This window comes from Staurois parvus, unplaced genomic scaffold (assembly GCF_062004578.1).
Source record: "Staurois parvus isolate SC_StPar_1 unplaced genomic scaffold, SC_StPar_1.0 ptg000132l, whole genome shotgun sequence".
Classification (NCBI taxonomy): domain Eukaryota; kingdom Metazoa; phylum Chordata; class Amphibia; order Anura; family Ranidae; genus Staurois; species Staurois parvus.
The window spans coordinates 7,336,831-7,354,661 of record NW_028317928.1 but is presented as its reverse complement, the minus strand read 5'-3'; the positions used below and the strand labels follow the sequence as shown (position 1 = coordinate 7,354,661).

General features: G+C 45.8%; 1 protein-coding gene across 1 annotated transcript; it reads left to right on the top strand.

The window, feature by feature from the left end:
• Positions 1 to 4,152: 4,152 nt before the first annotated feature.
• On the top strand, positions 4,153 to 16,094 carry LOC149466266 (uncharacterized). Its single transcript, XM_089672956.1, has 8 exons — positions 4,153 to 4,210; positions 5,490 to 5,650; positions 6,939 to 7,094; positions 7,181 to 7,304; positions 7,530 to 7,627; positions 10,115 to 10,235; positions 10,521 to 10,640; positions 13,710 to 16,094. Exons 2-8 carry the CDS (start codon positions 5,573 to 5,575, stop codon positions 14,591 to 14,593), a joined length of 1,581 nt encoding a protein of 526 aa, XP_089529082.1. The 5' UTR covers positions 4,153 to 4,210; positions 5,490 to 5,572; the 3' UTR covers positions 14,594 to 16,094.
• The last annotated feature ends 1,737 nt before the right edge of the window (positions 16,095 to 17,831 follow it).

Here is a 17,831-nt window from a genome sequence, read left to right as displayed (position 1 = left end):
TTTTTCTCCTTCTTGATGAGGCTGCACTGATAGGCACTGATGAGGAGGCACAGATAGGCATCACTGATGGGCACTGATGAGGTGGCACGAATAGGCATCACTGATGGGCACTGATGAGGTGGCACGGATAGGCAGCACTGATGGGCACTGATGAGGTGGCACGGATAGGCAGCACTGATGGGCACTGATGAGGTGGCACGGATAGGCAGCACTGATGAGGAGGCACAGATAGGCAGCACTGATGAGGCACGGATAGGCAGCACTGATGGGTACTGATGAGGTGGCACGGATAGGCAGCATTGATGGGCACTGATGAGGTGGCACGGATAGGCAGCACTGATGGGCACGAATGAGGTGGCATGGATAGGCAGCACTGATGGGCACTGATGCGGTGGCCCTGATGAGGAGGCACAGATAGGCAGCACTGATGAGGTGGCACGGATAGACAGCACTGATGGGCACTGGTGAGGTGGCATGGATAGGCAGCACTGATGAGGTGGCATGGATAGGCAGCACTGATGGGCACTTATAGGAGGCACTGATAGGTGGCATTGATAGACGGCACTAATGATGCTGCACTCATAGGTGGCACTGATGATGCTGCACTGATGGGAGGCACTGCAGAGCACAGGTGGGTGGCACTGCAGGGCATAGGTGGTTGGCACTGAGGGGCACAGGTGGGTGGCACTGAACATCAGTGCCGATCCCTTCGCTGACAATTGCTGGTTCAGGTAATTTTTCTCCATCACTGATGTGCGTTGATGAGGCTGCACTAATAGCACTGAAGGGCACTGATAAGAGGCACTGATGGGTGGCACTGCAGGGCACAGGTGGGTGGCACTGATAATCAGTGCCTCTCCTTTCGCTGACAATTGCCGGTTCTCAGCAGTACTTACCTCACACTGAGGAAAGTGCAGCCGATAAACGGCAACTGTATTTTCCTGGTGATCTGCTGATTGGACACAGCTGATCACGTGGTAAAAGGCCACCGTGATTGGCTGTTTACCGTATGACGTGATCAGCTGTGTCCGTAGGACACAGTGATCACCGACGGCGCAGGGGGGATTGTTCTGGAATCACGTCCATGGACATTGTCCCAGGATTACAGAACCGCGCTGTCGCCGTCCTTCGGGAACCGGTCAAAGTGGAGCTCCAAGAATTGCCTTTTTTCAGGCCATCTGTGATAGTCAAACAACTGACTCAGCAAAGTCACATCTCAGTCTCCCAGGTGAAGCAGGAGGCTTCTGTGCTAGGATGTGGAAGTTGTCACATGGATGGATCACGTGGGTTAAAAAAAAAGACTAAACGTGGACGGAAACCCCACATGTAATGATTCCTTACAGCTTGGATAGCTGATTCAAAACATGGTCATGGCTGCTACAGATGTCACAACCACAAGACACACCCACGAGACACAAGACACACCCACGAGGGATCTCTGCTGAAATGATCATCATACAAAGCTCTGTGATCCGTACAGTACCTGAGGGTCATGTTGTTGTACAATGTTCTGTGTGTCCTGTGTTACATGTTATAGTGTGTTGGGGCACATTGTGCCAAGACAGATCATTCATATTCCATGTTCTATCAACGCACCCCAATGCACCAAAAATGGACCTTGCACCACTTGGCATCTGCCCTGCATTGGCAACTACCGTGTCCGTGTATTGGGTGCCATTCTAAGACCATTGTGTGTTCGGGTCCTTCCACACCGCCATGCAGATTGTTTCTTCCATTCACTCATGTTTTTCAAAGAAAAAGATAAGTTTACATCCGTATTTTCATCTGTTTTTTTCATCCGTTCAGATCTGTTTTTTTTCATCCGTTTTTACATCCGTTTTTTTCATCCGTTTTTTTCATCTGTTTACATCCTTTTTTCATCCGTTTACATCCTTTTTTCATCCGTTTACATCTGTTTACATCCGTTTGCATCCTTTTTTTCATCCGTTTACATCTATTTTTACATCCATTTTTTCATCCTATTTTTCATCCATTTACATCCATTTTTTCATCCATTACATCCGTTTTTTTCATCCCTTTACATCCGTTTTTTATCCTTTACATCCGTTTTTTCATCTTTTACATCCATTTTTTTATTCGCGTACATCCGTTTTTTTTGTTAGTTTTTTTGTCCATTTACATCCATTTTTCATCTTTTTTTCATCCGTTTACATCTGTTTTTTTCATCTTTTACATCCTGTCACGGTGTGCCTGCCAGGGAGCTTCCCCCCACCCCTTTTCTAGTGCCTGTGTCCTGTGTCCCTTCACACCCCCCCTTCTCATCCTGTAGCGGCCCTTTGAAGCCGGGCCACACAGGATGAGAAGTGTTACTTTTCACCCCTGCCACGGTCCCCTTCAAAGATGACCCCCTGCGGTGAAATTCACACCGCTCCTGGGCATAGGGCCCGGAGAGGGGTGACCTCCCGTGGGGAGGTTCCGGGACAGGGCCGAAGGCTTGAAGCCACGCTCCCCCCGGCGGGTGCAGTGTGGGCATGAGGCTTCCCGCACCTGCACCCGCCGGAGACAAAGGCCGTGCTCTCGAGAGCGCGGCCCGTGTCAAGGGGGCGTGCCTCGTTGCCCGGGCAACGCGGCACACCGCTCGATGTTGCCAGGGCAACCGGGAGTGTCCTGCAAAGCCTTAAGAAGGCAGATGCAGGGCTCTCCTGGTTGTTCTGTCCGCTGCAAGCTGCTGGGAGGTCTGCACTGAGGCGTGACCCCTGCAGCCACTCTGCTAAGACTGGGATTGCAGGATCATTACCCGCTGAGCACTCTGCATCACCCCAAGGATACCAGGACTATTACCTGCTGAACACTCTGCTAATTCTCCGTTTTTACATCTGTTTACATCCGATTTTTTCATGTTTTTTTTCATCCGTTTTTACATCCATTTTTTCATCCGTTTACATCCTTTTTTTCATATATTTGCATCCTTTTTTTTGTTTGTTTTTCGGCCGTTTACATCCATTTTTTCATCCGTTTACATCCGTTTTTACATCCATTTTTTTCATCGCTTTTTTAATCTGTTTACATCTCTTTTTTCATCCGTTTACATCCTTTTTTATCCGTTTACATCTGTTTTTACATCCGTTAAACCAATATAAACGGATGAACACAGATGAAAAAACAGATTTAAACAGATGAAAAATATGAAAAAATGGATGTAAACCAATGTTAACGGATGAAAAAGATTAAAATATGGATGAAAAACGGATGTAAACTGGTAAAAACGGATGTAAACCAATGCAAACGGATGAAAAAACGGATGTAAACAGATGAAAAATGGATGTAAACTGATGAAAAAACAGATGTAAGCCAATGAAAATGGATGTAAATGGATGAAAAAACGGATGTAAACCAATGCCAACGGATGAAAAACAGATGTAAACAGATGAAAAAGGGATGTAAACCAATGTAAATGGATAAAAAAAACGTGACTGAAGAAAGATCGGAACGCCCTGTGTGAAAGGACCATTATAGGGATGGTTATAGCAACAGGCTTGGGTATGGAAGGAGTTTGGGGTGTTGTTTGTAGCAACCAGACATTTGATTTCAATTGCTGACTAACCTTTAATCAATGCCAGCTGCAATTTGATTGGCTGCTTTTATATGTCAATATAATAATTCTAACGATCATAGGTATACAGGACTGATGATATTCTTATTGTGACAACAGTTCCAGCTGGATAAATGGAAAACCCCCTACTCTAATGTATTCCTCACCCCACTTCCGCACTGTGGCTCCTCCACTTCCGCTCTGTGCGTTTCACGGCGGCTTGGCCGCTTCCTGGTTGCCATAGTGACGCCAAGCGAGCTGACTGGCCAGTCTTCCAGTGGCCAGTGACAGAGAGCCCTTCAATCCAGTGTAGAGCCAGCACTAGAGGGCGCCCGTCTGCCTTGTGAGGGGAGGAAGTGTTCTCGGTGCAGCAGGGATGGCGGCCATTTTGTTGTAGAGCACATGCTACTATTTAAAACCCACCCAAAATATAGTATTAAGAAACAACAGCGTTACATTGGATAGATACCATTTACAGTCATGTGTTACTAAGTGCAGCAAAGAAGTAGTAAAACTTGTAGTTATGGTCTTGTTTTAGGTGCACAGTAGCCATTTTGTTGTAGTCCTATGAAATAGAGGAGGAGCTCTGTTATTGCTACAATCCATCTGCTAGGGAGGGGGTGTGAGTCTGGAGAGTGTGTGTCCAGTGAGGAGGAGGTAATAATGTCTTCTTATTATGAGAGAAGGGGGTCCCAGCACTCTGTGTGTGGACTGGATGGGGGGGATCATGTCACCTCCACACATCCTCATCTTCCTGCAAGCCCTCTGATGGGTAGAACATTGGATGGGGAGCTCCGCTGGGGAGGGGGATGATGATAATGGGGGGCGTATTCTAAGAAAAGCCACAACCTGCATCTTATAGAAATACACCTAGTGATGGGCATGGTTAGCAAGTCTTCAGTTTTTCACCTGAGTCTTTGGGTGATTGCCATGGTTACCGGACCTTCAGTCTATTCAATGCCATTGGCTGCATTGGCTTCCCCATCTGAGCATTCCACCAATGAGGGGATAAGGAAAAGATAGCGTAACCTGCTCCTCCTCAACTTCCATATTGCGCTTTGGCCCTCGCTCCAACTGAGGACAAGTTGCTATAAGAGACAGGCCCCACACGACAGGTTTCCCTTGTATTTCCCTCAAGCCATTTTTTTTAGTCCTTCACCATGCGCCCAACAACTGCCACCTACCCATCTCGTCACCATGAACTTCTCTTCTACATCTCCAACCACCGTCCATAAGAGTTCCATCCTCGGCTTCTGGAAGAGCAGCTACTCTTACAAGGCAGGGGCGGACTGACCATTTGGAAACTCGGACACTGCCCGAGGCCCGGGGTCAGTAGGGGGCCCCATGAGATGCCCCTGGTACCTTTTTCATAGGCTTTTTTGAGTTTGGGCAAGGACACAGGGGCCCCATGATCCCCTATTGCCCGGGGGCCCCATGAGTTGTCAGTCCACCCCTGTTACAAGGTGTCAATATTTCTTACCCAGTTAGGCACAACCTTTGTGCCAAATTTAGAAAATTAGAACCTTTGTGCCAAATTTAGAAAATTTGAATATCTAATTGCCTCAGCTAACCACCAATGGTGGGATAAATATTTTCTGTTCAAATATATTTCCTATAAAATGTCCCCCAGGGGCCTTAGAATACTCAAAACCTGTTTTCAGGTTCCTAAGGATTAGAGGCATTTTACAATTGGTTGTTGAGGGTCATACCATTCCTGTTGCCACCAGGTAATTCACCACAATCACCTTCACATGGAAATTTCTGGAGTTCTCAGATACGGTCTTCTGACCTTGGCAGTCAAGTATATGTATGTGCTATCTGCAACACCGGCTATACTGTGCCCTTCCTCTCTTCCACTAGATAATTTCTAAAACCAAGACATCTAAGTTTATTTTCTGCGCCCTTACATATATAAATAACATTTTTCTTATCGTAGGCATTTTTGGTGCCATGGACAAACAAACATTTATGGAAGGTAGAGACGTTTTATGAGGAACACATCTAATAGACCACCCAAGGATGGAGAAGGAGCGGAGTCACATGACTGTGAAGATATTAGACCTCACCCTGGAGATCATCTACCTGCTGAATGGAGAGGTAAGGAGGATTCTGGGAGGTCACATAACATCACTTATCTCTATTAATAAAACACAGACCTGACCGGAGAGGTGAGGAGGATTCTGGGAGGTCACATGACATCACTCTTATCTCTATTAATAAAACAGACATGACCAGAGAGGTGAGGAGGATTCTGGGAGGTCACATGACATCACTCTTATCTCTATTAATAAAACAGACATGACCAGAGAGGTGAGGAGGATTCTGGGAGGTCACATGACATCACTCTTATCTCTATTAATAAAACACAGATCTGACCAAAGAGATGAGGAGGATTCTGGGAGGTCACATGACATCACTCTTATCGCTATTAATAAAACCAACATGACCGGAGAGGTGAGGAGGATTCTGGGAGGTCACATGACATCACTCTTATCTCTATTAATAAAACACAGACCTGACCGGAGAGGTGAGGAGGATTCTGGAAGGTCACATGACATCACTCTTATTTCCATTAATTTAACACAGCTAACCAGAGAAATGTGGAGAACTCTGGGAGAGCCATCTGAAATCACTATTAACTATATAAAACAAGACCTAAGTGGAGAAAAAAAAGTTTGTGGACCCCTGACCAGACCTTATATGAGCTCTCTGGATGTACTATTCCAAAGCTATGGGCATTAATCAAAAGTTTGCCTCCATTTGGAGCTACAATATCCTTAGCTTTTCTGGGGAGACTTTCCACAAGATTTTTGAGTGTGCCTGTAGGAACTTGTCCCTGTTCCATCCAAGAGAATTTGTAAGGTTGGGTATAAGAAGACCTGGCATGCAATAGGCAGTCAGTATGGTTGAGGCAAAGGCTCTGTAAAGGCCAATTGGGTTCCTCCACACCAAACATGGGAAACCATGACTTTATAGATCTGGCTTTGTGCAGAGGGCATGGTCATGCTGGAACAGAAAAGGCACACCATTGCCTCAACTGACTTTGTATGCTGTAGCATTAACAGTAACCTTCAATGGAGACACCTGAACTCAATCATTTGGAGGAATGTCCATATACCTATGGTATAAAGTGTAGACAGGGGCGGACTGACAACTCATGGGGCCCCTGGGCAATAGGGGATCATGGAGCCCCTGTGTCCTTGCCCAAACTCAAAAAAGCCTATGAAAAAGGTACCAGGGGCATCTCATGGGGCCCCCTACTGACCTCGGGCAGTGCCCAAGTTTCCAAATGGTCAGTCCGCCCCTGAGTGTAGATATTGTAATGTACTGGCCATGTCTATTTTTGTTTAGTGCCATAACGTGTTTTTTCTTTTTATAAATAAAGAATTATATAGCTTTCAAGTTATCTGATGGCTTGGTTGCTTCCGACATAATGAAGAAGAAAAGTCCTCATATAAATCCATTATGTCATGCCGTGAGAAAAAACTACAAAAAGGTTCAAGACGTTACCTGTAAGATCATTGAGCTACTGATGGGAGAGGTGAGCAGTGCTGGGAATTCTGGGACATTCTCCAGTAACAGACAAGGGATGTGTCTGGATGGTGACTGTATCTTTGTGTGTGTCAGGTTCCTAAAGGGTGTCAGGATGCCGCTAGCTATTTCTCCATGGAGGAGTGGGAGTATATAGAAGGACACAAGGATCTCTACAAGGACGTCATGATGGAGAACCGGCCGCCCCTCACATCACCGGGTAAGAGGAGACTTTAATTTCTTGTATTGAGGATCCACCTAGATATACACATCCTCTGATATAAAGACATAGGAACAATGGGGGGAATGAACAAAGAGTGGCACCGGCACAAAGCCTGCACCACTCTTCTAAACTGTTAGAAGCCCCTGTGTTAATCAGAAATGATCTGCTCTGTGTTCTACACCCTGTCTGTGTGTTTTAAGTCAGTGTGTGTGTTTCCTACAGATGGATCCAGTAACAGAAATACCCCAGAGAGATGTCCCCATCCTCTGTATTCCCGGGACTCCACACAGGAAAATCAGGAGATCCCTCAGGAGGATCAGGTAACATCAAAAAATTTGCTTATTAAAGTACTCTAAGGCTGATACCATGTGGGCAAATCATGCTGGAGACCTTTCTACTGGCCCAGCTATTGAGGAAGCAATGGAGACTGGTAAACAGTCTCTCAGCAATCTTGACGCTGGTGAGTTGTTGCCAAGATCAGGATTGGCTGCATGAAAATAACCTTCAACTAAAAACCACATCTAGGAAGCACCACTGCCTAAAATTTCAAATGAGTAAAATGTTGGCCTTTGTCCACCACCCGAACTGGTACCTAGCCTAAAGTGGGCCTTCATCCCATAAAATGAATTGTTTGTATCTGGCTTCAGCCCTTTCCCTCTCCCACAATTGGATATTTATATTTAATTTATTTATGTATGTATGCATTTATTTATTTCAGGTACTTATATACCGCCGTCAATTTACGCAGCACTTTACATAAATATTGTACATTCACATCAGTCCCTAACCTTCAAGGGGCGTACAATCTAAGGTCCCTAACTTACATTCATGCATACATTAGACAGGAGCCAATTAACCTACCAACATGTCTTTGGAGTGTTGGAGAAAACCAGCACAGGGGAACATGCAAACGCCAGGCAGGTGGTGCCGTGGTTGGGATTCGAACCAATGATCCTAGTACTGCCAGGCGGAAGTGCTAACATTTTTAACCATATCTTCTTAACTTCTTTGTGCTGTAGGGCAGCACATCCTCCTTTTTTCACCTAGGAGAGACTTACATTGTGCCAGATCCACACGTGTGCATGTGTGCTGATGGACTCTGCCTGGCCTTGCATAGCTGGCATAAACCTTCAGCACATGTGCGGGTATGCCCTTGCACCTACGTGGACACAACGCAATTAGGGAGTTACAGGGCTTTCTGCACATGCGCTGAAGACCCCTTTACCCTTCTAATTATGCTGCATTTGGACATCTGTGTTTGCGTAGATCTGCCGTAGGGCTCTGTGAGGTCCTGAAGGGTGGGCAGAGTGCTTTGGCACATCTGTGCATGTGTCAAACCATTAAAGATGACAGTATTAGGAGACAGCAGTAAGGGGTCTGAAGTTGCTCCTTTTTTTTTTTTTTACTTTTTAAAGCAACTTTATTGAAACAAAAACAACAAGGGTACAACATAAAACATATAAATAACAAGAAAAAGGGGAAAGAGATTGAAAAAAAAAGAGGGGGGAGAAAGGAGAGAAATAGAATAACAATGCATTGCCCCCAAGTACACAGAAAGTAAGCGAGCGCTAACAAAGCTTAGCAGCTAAATGCAGCAAAAAGGAACTACAGGTCCTCTCAGAAATCAAATGTATCAAGAATAAGTGCAGCGCATAAAATAAACCAATGAATAACTGAGGTGATCTAGACCATATATGTCTCTCAATCAAAATAAAAACAGTCATCACTCAAGAAGAACAGTAAAATATCACATGTGAGCACATAGGTGAGTCCCAATGTATAAATTCTATGACGTGAAAGTTCTATTCAAAAGTGAAGCTCCAGCAGGCTGTGCACATATATTCTGAAAATCAGGAATCAGCCATAAAGTGGAAGGTGATAATCATCCGGTAGTGTGCGATAGACTAGTGGGATTGCAAACTCACCAGAAGCGCAATCATAATGCGCATTGGTTAATATTAGCATTGCCCCCAGCTTAGGGCATGCTAACATTAACACAGATCACATGGTACACTGAAAAAAACTGGCATATCAGAACATTATCTCAGCACACATGAGTCGCTAGGACAGTGGTACAAAGGCATGACGGATAATACAAATGTGTCACAATAACAAGTTGCCAAGAGGCAGAAGTAATGGGTAAGGTACCAAAATCACCGGGGAAATGTGACCAGAACGCAGGATTTAAGAAGGGATACCGGTAGTTCACCCTTACGATAGTTACCATCTCGTCTAACCAAGTGTCGGAGGAACTAAGCCATCTATCCTATACTTTATTATACATCATTGAGCATCCCCTATGCATATAAATAAGTTTCTTATACAGCAGGATGGAATTGACCTTCACCAGCTACATCTGTAGGATGGAAATGGTTGTCTGCATCCAGTGGCGTTTCAGGAGTTTGCATGCACTAAAAGGAGTTTCATGGAGTAGAATAACAAGAAATTTATCCTCAGGTATATCCGGAAAAGAGCCCAGAAGGCACACCCTAGGGCTCAAATGCAGGGGTGAACCCATATGGTCATGTAGGAATTTGATGAAGGTTTGGACAATTGGGCAGGACTATATAAGGTGAAAGAAGGTGCCAGGTGTATGTTGACAGCATGGGCATAGGGAGCTCTGACCGGGACGGTATCAGGAGACCTGTAGCGGAGTAAGGTATGCATGATGTAAAATATAAAGCTGAGTGAGGAAGTTGCTCTTTAAGGCGTGATAAATTAATTTGTGATCAAGGCATTCCTATAAGCCACACAGCTCTTATGTTCGGAATAATAGGACAATTATTAAAGAAATTCTTATTTTTTAGGTGGAGTTGTATGTAAACCAGACTGATTGTAGAGCAGAAGCTAAAGAAGAAGCAGAAGAGCTGTATGTGATGGGTGATGAGCCATATAAGGAAGGGGAACTCCCTCCAGAGATCAGCACAGGTGAGTAATAAACACTAAATCCAGAGAAGAGTCCCAGATCCTCCTTGTTCAGTCACTACAACCATCTCTTCTTCTCCCCCCTCCTCTGTCAGTAGACAGTAATGGGGGGACAGTATGTGCCCAGTGGGGGGGGGGGGGGGATAGGAGCCATCAGCCTCTATTAGACTCCGGCTCTCCTCCTCACATCATGTCATTGAGATGTGACCAGTCTCCCCCCACACACACTCTCTGGGGGTCTCTCATACATCTCAGCACAGGGGGCTTCACTCTCAGCTTTATTTCCAGACCCTGGAGACACCAGAGCTTTTCAGTGGAACATCAAGGCTGAGGAGGAGGAGGAAGAGGAGGAGGATGTAAGACAAATCAAGATTGAAGATGAGGAAATCCCTTTGGAGATTGGCATGGGTGAGTTACAATCACTAAATACAGAAATAAATGAACATATTCTCTGCCTTGGAAAAGGGGGAAAATTCCTGATTGTAAGCCGCCATCCCCAAAATAACAATTAGATGAAGAAGGAAGGACCCCCTAGGACTTGGAACTTTAAAGGCTTAAATAGTACCAGAAATATTAAGAGTACAAATTTTTATTTGTGAAAAATTGTTATGACACATAGACATACAATACATCATACAGAGTCATAGTATAGCATCAAAACCAGAGGAACCCAACCAAAACAGCTAATCAGTATTTTTGACTAATTTCAGAGCTGCGGTATTTACCTGAAGAACCTACTTTTTGTTGGCAAGCATGTTTAGACCAAACATTATGGTCCATTGTACCATATGGAGTCCATTTTTGGAAGAGTGTTACTCCATGTACTAAACATACGGGTGGAGGAATTCATGAAGTGTGTTGTAAACACCCTTTAGATTATGTCCGCATGGAAATTGGAGGTTCTTTCGTCAGATTTGTGTTCCTATCAGAAACGGGTACATGAATCTGTTAGAGGCCAGCACTCAGGTTGGAGGGTCCATACTGGACATTCATTCCTCGGTGTGCTCCCTCCCTGACCACTACACCCTTCGCACAGGCAGGCATATGGCATTAGGTCTGCCTTGCCTTTGATTGACAGTGCATGGCAGCTGGCAAATTCAATAGCTGCAGATATGAAATCCACCTGCTACCATTCATTCTCCATCAGACTCCACCCACTCATGTTGGGGAACCAAGAGACCAGATTCCCATTAGGTCTGCCTCGCCTTTGATTGACAGTGCATGGCAGCTGGCAGATTCAATAACTGCAGATATGAAATCCACCCGCTACCATTCATTCTCCATCAGACTCCACCCACCCATGTTGGGGAACCAAGAGACCAGATTCCCATTAGGTCTGCCTTGTCTTTGATTGACAGCGCATGGCAGCTGGCAGATTCAGTAACTGCAGATATGAAATCCACCTGCTACCATTCATTCTCCATCAGACTCCACCCACTCATGTTGGGGAACCAAGAGACCAGATTCCCATTAGGTCTGCCTCGCCTTTGATTGACAGTGCATGGCAGCTGGCAGATTCAATAACTGCAGATATGAAATCCACCCGCTACCATTCATTCTCCATCAGACTCCACCCACCCATGTTGGGGAACCAAGAGACCAGATTCCCATTAGGTCTGCCTTGCCTTTGATTGACAGCGCATGGCAGCTGGCAGATTCAGTAACTGCAGATATGAAATCCACCCGCTACCATTCATTCTCCATCAGACTCCACCCACCCATGTTGGAGAACCAAGAGACCAGATTCCCATTAGGTCTGCTTTGCCTTTGATTGACAGTGCATGGCAGCTGGCAAATTCAATAGCTGCAGATATGAAATCCACCTGCTACCATTCATTCTCCATCAGACTCCACCCACCCATGTTGGGGAACCAAGAGACCAGATTCCCATTAGGTCTGCCTTACCTTTGATTGACAGTGCATGGCAGTTGGCAGATTCAATAGCTGCAGATATGAAATCCACCCGCTGCCATTCATTCTCCATCAGACTCCGCCCACCCATGTTGGGGAACCAAGAGACCAGATTCCCATTAGGTCTGCCTTGCCTTTGATTGACAGTGCATGACAGCTGGCAGATTCAATAGCTGCAGATATAAAATCCACCCACTGCCAATCATTCTCCTTCAGACTCCACCCACCCATGTTGGGGAACCAAGAGACCAGATTCCCATTAGGTCTGCCTTGCCTTTGACAGTGCTCAACAGCTGGCAGATTCAATAGCTGCAGATATGAAATCCACCCACTGCCATTCATTTTCCATCAGACTCCGCCCACCCAACAGGAGACTTATCAGGTGTGCCTCTCCCGTGGCTCATCATTACCCATATATGGTCATTGCCCAATCTGCGAAATGACATCACAAGCATTCCCGGCCCATTTGTATACATTCAGCTATCAGCCAAGGAATCGCCTAGTTGACAGCTGAATGGGGCTGGCAATAGAGCCTTGTGTGGGTTGCTGCCACATTCGTGACACCTTCCCAACACAGACATGCCCAACCCTGATCTCTGACATCCCAATGTACACCAATTCAGAGATGGTCTTTATTACCCCAAATTCCCTAATCCGTGAACTGGCAGCCATAGCAACAGGTTTTTGTAGGTGTCAGTGGTAAGAACTATTTAAATTTGTCGCAGGTGTCAGTGATATTACCGAAATTGGCACAAATGCTTGATTGGAATAGGTGTAGGCGGTTTTAAGAAAATTGGCATTTTATTTAGGTATTTATTACAGGTACTTACCTAGCACTGTCCATTTATGCAGCATTTACATATATTGTACATTCACATCAGTCCCTGCCTTCAAGGAGCATACAATCTAAGGTCCCTAAGCAGAAGCGTCCCTAGGGTTGGTGTCACCTGGTGCGGTAACACGTGGTGTCACCCCTCCAGACAGGAAGGAGCAGTGCCGGTGTAGCAGTAAAATGAGTATCCGTTGAAGACATGTATCCCCTGAAGCTACTGCGCGCATGTACTGGTTTCAAGCCGAAGAAGCCGATCTCCGACTTTAGCACAGAGCCGGCGATCGGCTTCTTCGGCCTGAAACCAGGACATGCGCAGTTGCTTCAGAGGATACTCATTTTACCACTACACCTGGGTGGGGCAGCTGTCACTGTTTTGGCATCCTGCTCCTGCACCCCTTGTGATGGTGTGGCCCGCACCCCCCTAGGGACGCCACTGTCCCTAAGTCACATTCATACATACACATACTAGGTCCAATTTATACAGGAGCCAGTTCATCTACTGCATGTCTTTGTAGTGTGGGAGGAAACCGGAGTACCTGGCGGAAACCTCTCACAGGCACAGGAGAACATGCAAACTCCAGGCAGGTGGTGCCGTGGTTGGGACCCTAGTACATCATAAATGCCTTATTGAAGTCTTCAGACAGTGTTTTATTAATTTTATTAACAGAGACGAGAGTGGTGTCATGTGACCTTAACACTGTTCCTATTCTTCACCCGCGACTTACTTTCTGCAGATGGACAACACAAGGTGAATAAGCCAGAGAAACATCCAACTGTCTCTCCAGAAATAGAAAATTACATCAGAGATCCTTCAGGAGAACACCCCATTAGTCACAATCTCCATCCAGTCCTTCCCAGTTCTGATCCCTCAAAACTCAGGACCAGTCTTCCTGGTCACTCTTATCCCATCACACCGCATATGGATCACAGAGGTAGTGAAATGTTCCCGTGTTTTGTCTGCGGGAGATTTTTTACCCAAAGGGCAATACTCATCTCTCACCAGAGAAATCACACCCTGGAGGGACCCTTTCTTTGTTCAGTATGTGGAAAATGTTTTTCCAGGAAAGCATATTTTATTGACCATGAAAGAACTCACACTGGGGAGAGGCCCTATTCTTGTTCTGTATGTGGAAAATGTTTCAATCAGAAGTCAGCTCTTGCCACCCATCAGCGGATTCACACAGCCGAGAAGCCGTACCCCTGCACTGAGTGTGGTAGATGTTTTACCCAGAAAGCCCATCTTATTATACACCAGAGGACGCACACTGGGGAGAAGCCATATTCCTGTTCGGAATGTGGGAAATGTTTCAATCAGAGGTCGTCACTTGCCACCCATCAACGAATTCACACAGGAGAGAAGCGATATCCGTGTTCAGAGTGCGGGAAATGTTTTTCTCAGCTGGGAACTCTTATTACGCATCAGAGAATTCATACTGGGGAGAAACCGTATTCATGTTCGGACTGTGGAAAGTGTTTTACCCGGAGAACCTACCTTACCGACCATCAGAAGACACATACTGGTGAGAAGCCCTTTTCATGCTCTGAATGTGGAAGATGTTTTAGTCGGAAGGCCAAACTTATCGAACATCAGAGGACTCACATGGGGGTGAAGCCATAATCACATTTGGAATGTGGGAAACTATTGACTGAAAAGAACTCACTTGTTTCTGATTGCCAAGGAGGTTTGTATCAGTAAACTTATCTGGTTAGACATTGGTAGGTTCACTGTAGCATTGAACTGTCTTCAGAGAAAATGACTGTGGACACCTGACATTATACCTGCTGTATATGAGCTTGATGGACATCTCATTCCAAAACCATGGGCATTGATATGTAGTTGCATCCTCTACCTTTTCCCCTTGTAGCTTTAACAGCCTCCACTTTTTCTGGTACGGCTTTCCACAAGATTCTGAAGTGTACCTGTGAACAATTGGTGTTCCAGTCCATCCCAAAGCTGCTGAAGTGGTGACCTCGCTCACAGTCGGTGTCCCAGTCCATCCCAAAGCAGCTCAAGAGATGACCTGGCTCACAATCTGTGTTCCAGCCCATCTCAAAACAGTTTAAGTGATGACCTGGCTCACAATAAGTGTTCGAGTCTATCACAAAGCTGCTCAAGAGATGACTTGGCTCACATTCGGTGTTTCAGTCCATCCAGAAGCTGCTCAAGAGATGACCTCGCTCACAGTCGGTGTCCCAGTCCATCCAAAAGCAGCTCAAGAGATGACTTGGCTCACAATCAGTGTTCCAGTCCATCCCAAAGCTGTTTAAGTGATGACCTGGCTCACAATAAGTGTTCCAGTCCATCCCAAAGCTGCTCAAAAGATGACCCCTAGCTCACAATCGGTTTCAGTCTATCCCAAAGCTGCTCAAGCGATGACCTGGCTCACAATCGCTGTTCCAGTCCATCCCAAAGCTGCTCAAGAGATGACCTGGCTCACAATCGGTGTTCCAGTCCATCCCAAAGCTGCTCAAGTGATGACCTGCCTCACAATTGGTGTTCCAGTCCATCCCAAAGCCGCAGAAGAGATGACCTGGCTCACAATCCATGTTCCGGTCCATCCCAAAGCTGCTCAAGAGATGACTTGGCTCACAATCGGTGTTCCAATCCATCCCAGGGCTGGGGTCAGGGCTCTGTGCAGGCCACTCAAGTTTCTCCACATCAAACCCACCAAACAATGTCTTTATGGAACTAGCTTTGTGCAAAGGGGCAGAGTCATGATGAAATAGAAAAGAGCCTTCACCAAACTGTTGCCACACAGTTGTCTAATATGTCCCTGTCCCACAGTAGCAATAACTGTACCCTTCACAGGAAAAACCTGAACTCAATCATTTAGAGGGGTGATCACATAGTTTAGGCCATATAGTTGGTGTGATGGTCAGGCATGTATCTTTGGTTGTATAGTGTATCTCAGTTTCCACTTGGCATCAAAGGATCCTGTGTCAAGATATGGAAGAGCTGCACGCTGGTATCTTTACTTCCATTAGTTATCTTAATTTACCTGAAGCAGTACACCAACACTGTATTGTTTGTTTTGTATGTCTATTAGTCCACTTGAATGACAGAAATATGGTTTTATCCCCTTGTGTTTTCTTTCCTGATTAAAAACTGCAGCTTTGGTCCTGTTGGTTCTTATTTTTCTGTTTCCTAAAATTTTGATTTTCTGTTAAATTTAATGTGGAACTCAAGCCAAACGTTTTTTCTGAGTCTTGGATAAGGCGGGGAAGTGTTTTGATGACTGTGCCCCTGAGCCACAGGCACAACAGTAAGGCAGGCTATAGATGGTGCAATATTCTTTCCTCCAACCATGCGTTCCAGATAGTGTTGACAGGGGAATCCCTCCTGCCCAACCATTGTGTTCTCCCGGTGGGGTGAGCCGTCCCCTCCAGGAGAACACAGTGAGTATTGCTAGTTGCTAAAGAAGCTGCTATCGATAATCGCATGTAAAATCCGGCAGGCTGGTTGTAGCCAAGTTGATTGATCCACCACTTGGGTACATTCAGACTGCCCTGTACCAGCCAAGATTCGAACTGTCTATGGCCGGCTTAAGTGAGTGGAAATCTCCCCAAAAATGAGGGCACATTTTAACAAGGAACCATTTTCCCCATTGGGAAATTTTCCCCGTTTCAATTAAGCTATAAAATGTATGATTTCCTATCACTGCTCTTAGTGCCGATCATTAATAGGACAAACAGTAGAGGTGGACCCACTTTAAAGCTGAACTCCAGCCTTAAATTGGAGCTCCACCCAAAAGGGGAAGTTCCACTTTAAACCTTTGTCGCCCTGCTCTCCATTAAGGATTGGCACCTTTGGGGAGCAGGTACCCGAATTTGACAAGTACCTGCCCCCACTTCCGCTGTGATCGCCTAGGCGAGCGGAAGCGGAAGTTGTCCCTCCTCCCTTCCCTGTAGTCTTCTGGGACTCGGGACGGGTCCCAGAAGACTACGGAGCCATTCACATAGCGCAGTACTTCTCACGCATGCGCAGTGGGCTCCCGGCTGTGAAGCTGCAAGCTGTCACAACCGGGTGCCGACACTGAAGATGCCAGCACAAGGGAGAGAAGACGGCCGGTGAAACTAGCCATGGTGAGGACACCACTGGACCGGGGGACAGGTAAGTGTCTGTAATTTAAAAGTCAGCAGCTACAGTTTTTTTTTTTTCAGGTGGAACTCCGCTTTAAAGAAAAAGTAGGGCTAAAACTCTTTTGATATAGAGATATATGATATAGAGGGAGGCCATAGTTGCTATTGCTTGGTGTGACGGACCACCTGGCACCCCACCTGGGTTTTTCCTTTTGAGAACTGCTTCCTGGCCACTGGGATACAGGATCAAGGTATTATAGCTGGACATTGCACCCAAGGACTAAACAACACTACCTTTGGTGCAAATAGAACTCTCTATTTGAACAGAAATACAGGTTCATTAAATAGGGGTAGTCTCCACATGAACAATAAAACAAATATTACACATTGGGAGAAACATCCCACCCTAATTAGGTAATGAGGTCTTTGATACAAGACTACTCCCATCATTTAGGAAACTCCAGGAGGACTAGCCAACAGACAGAAACAATAGGTGACTCAATTAACTAAATTAACACTGGGACAAAGAGACAACAGTAAACACACCTTAATAAACAGATTACAGCAAGAGACCTTAGCATCAGGTTGTTTTGAGCTGATTATATTAACCCCTTCCCGCCGACGCCTCCCGGCCCTTTAAGAGATTCAGACGCCGGGAGGCAGGGCGGTTGGGGCGTGGTTTTAGGAATCATGTGACCGCCGTGATGACGCGTCACAGCGGTCACATGATAGGGAAAGGTCCCGATCGAAAGAGCGGACCGGGACCTTTCCGTGAG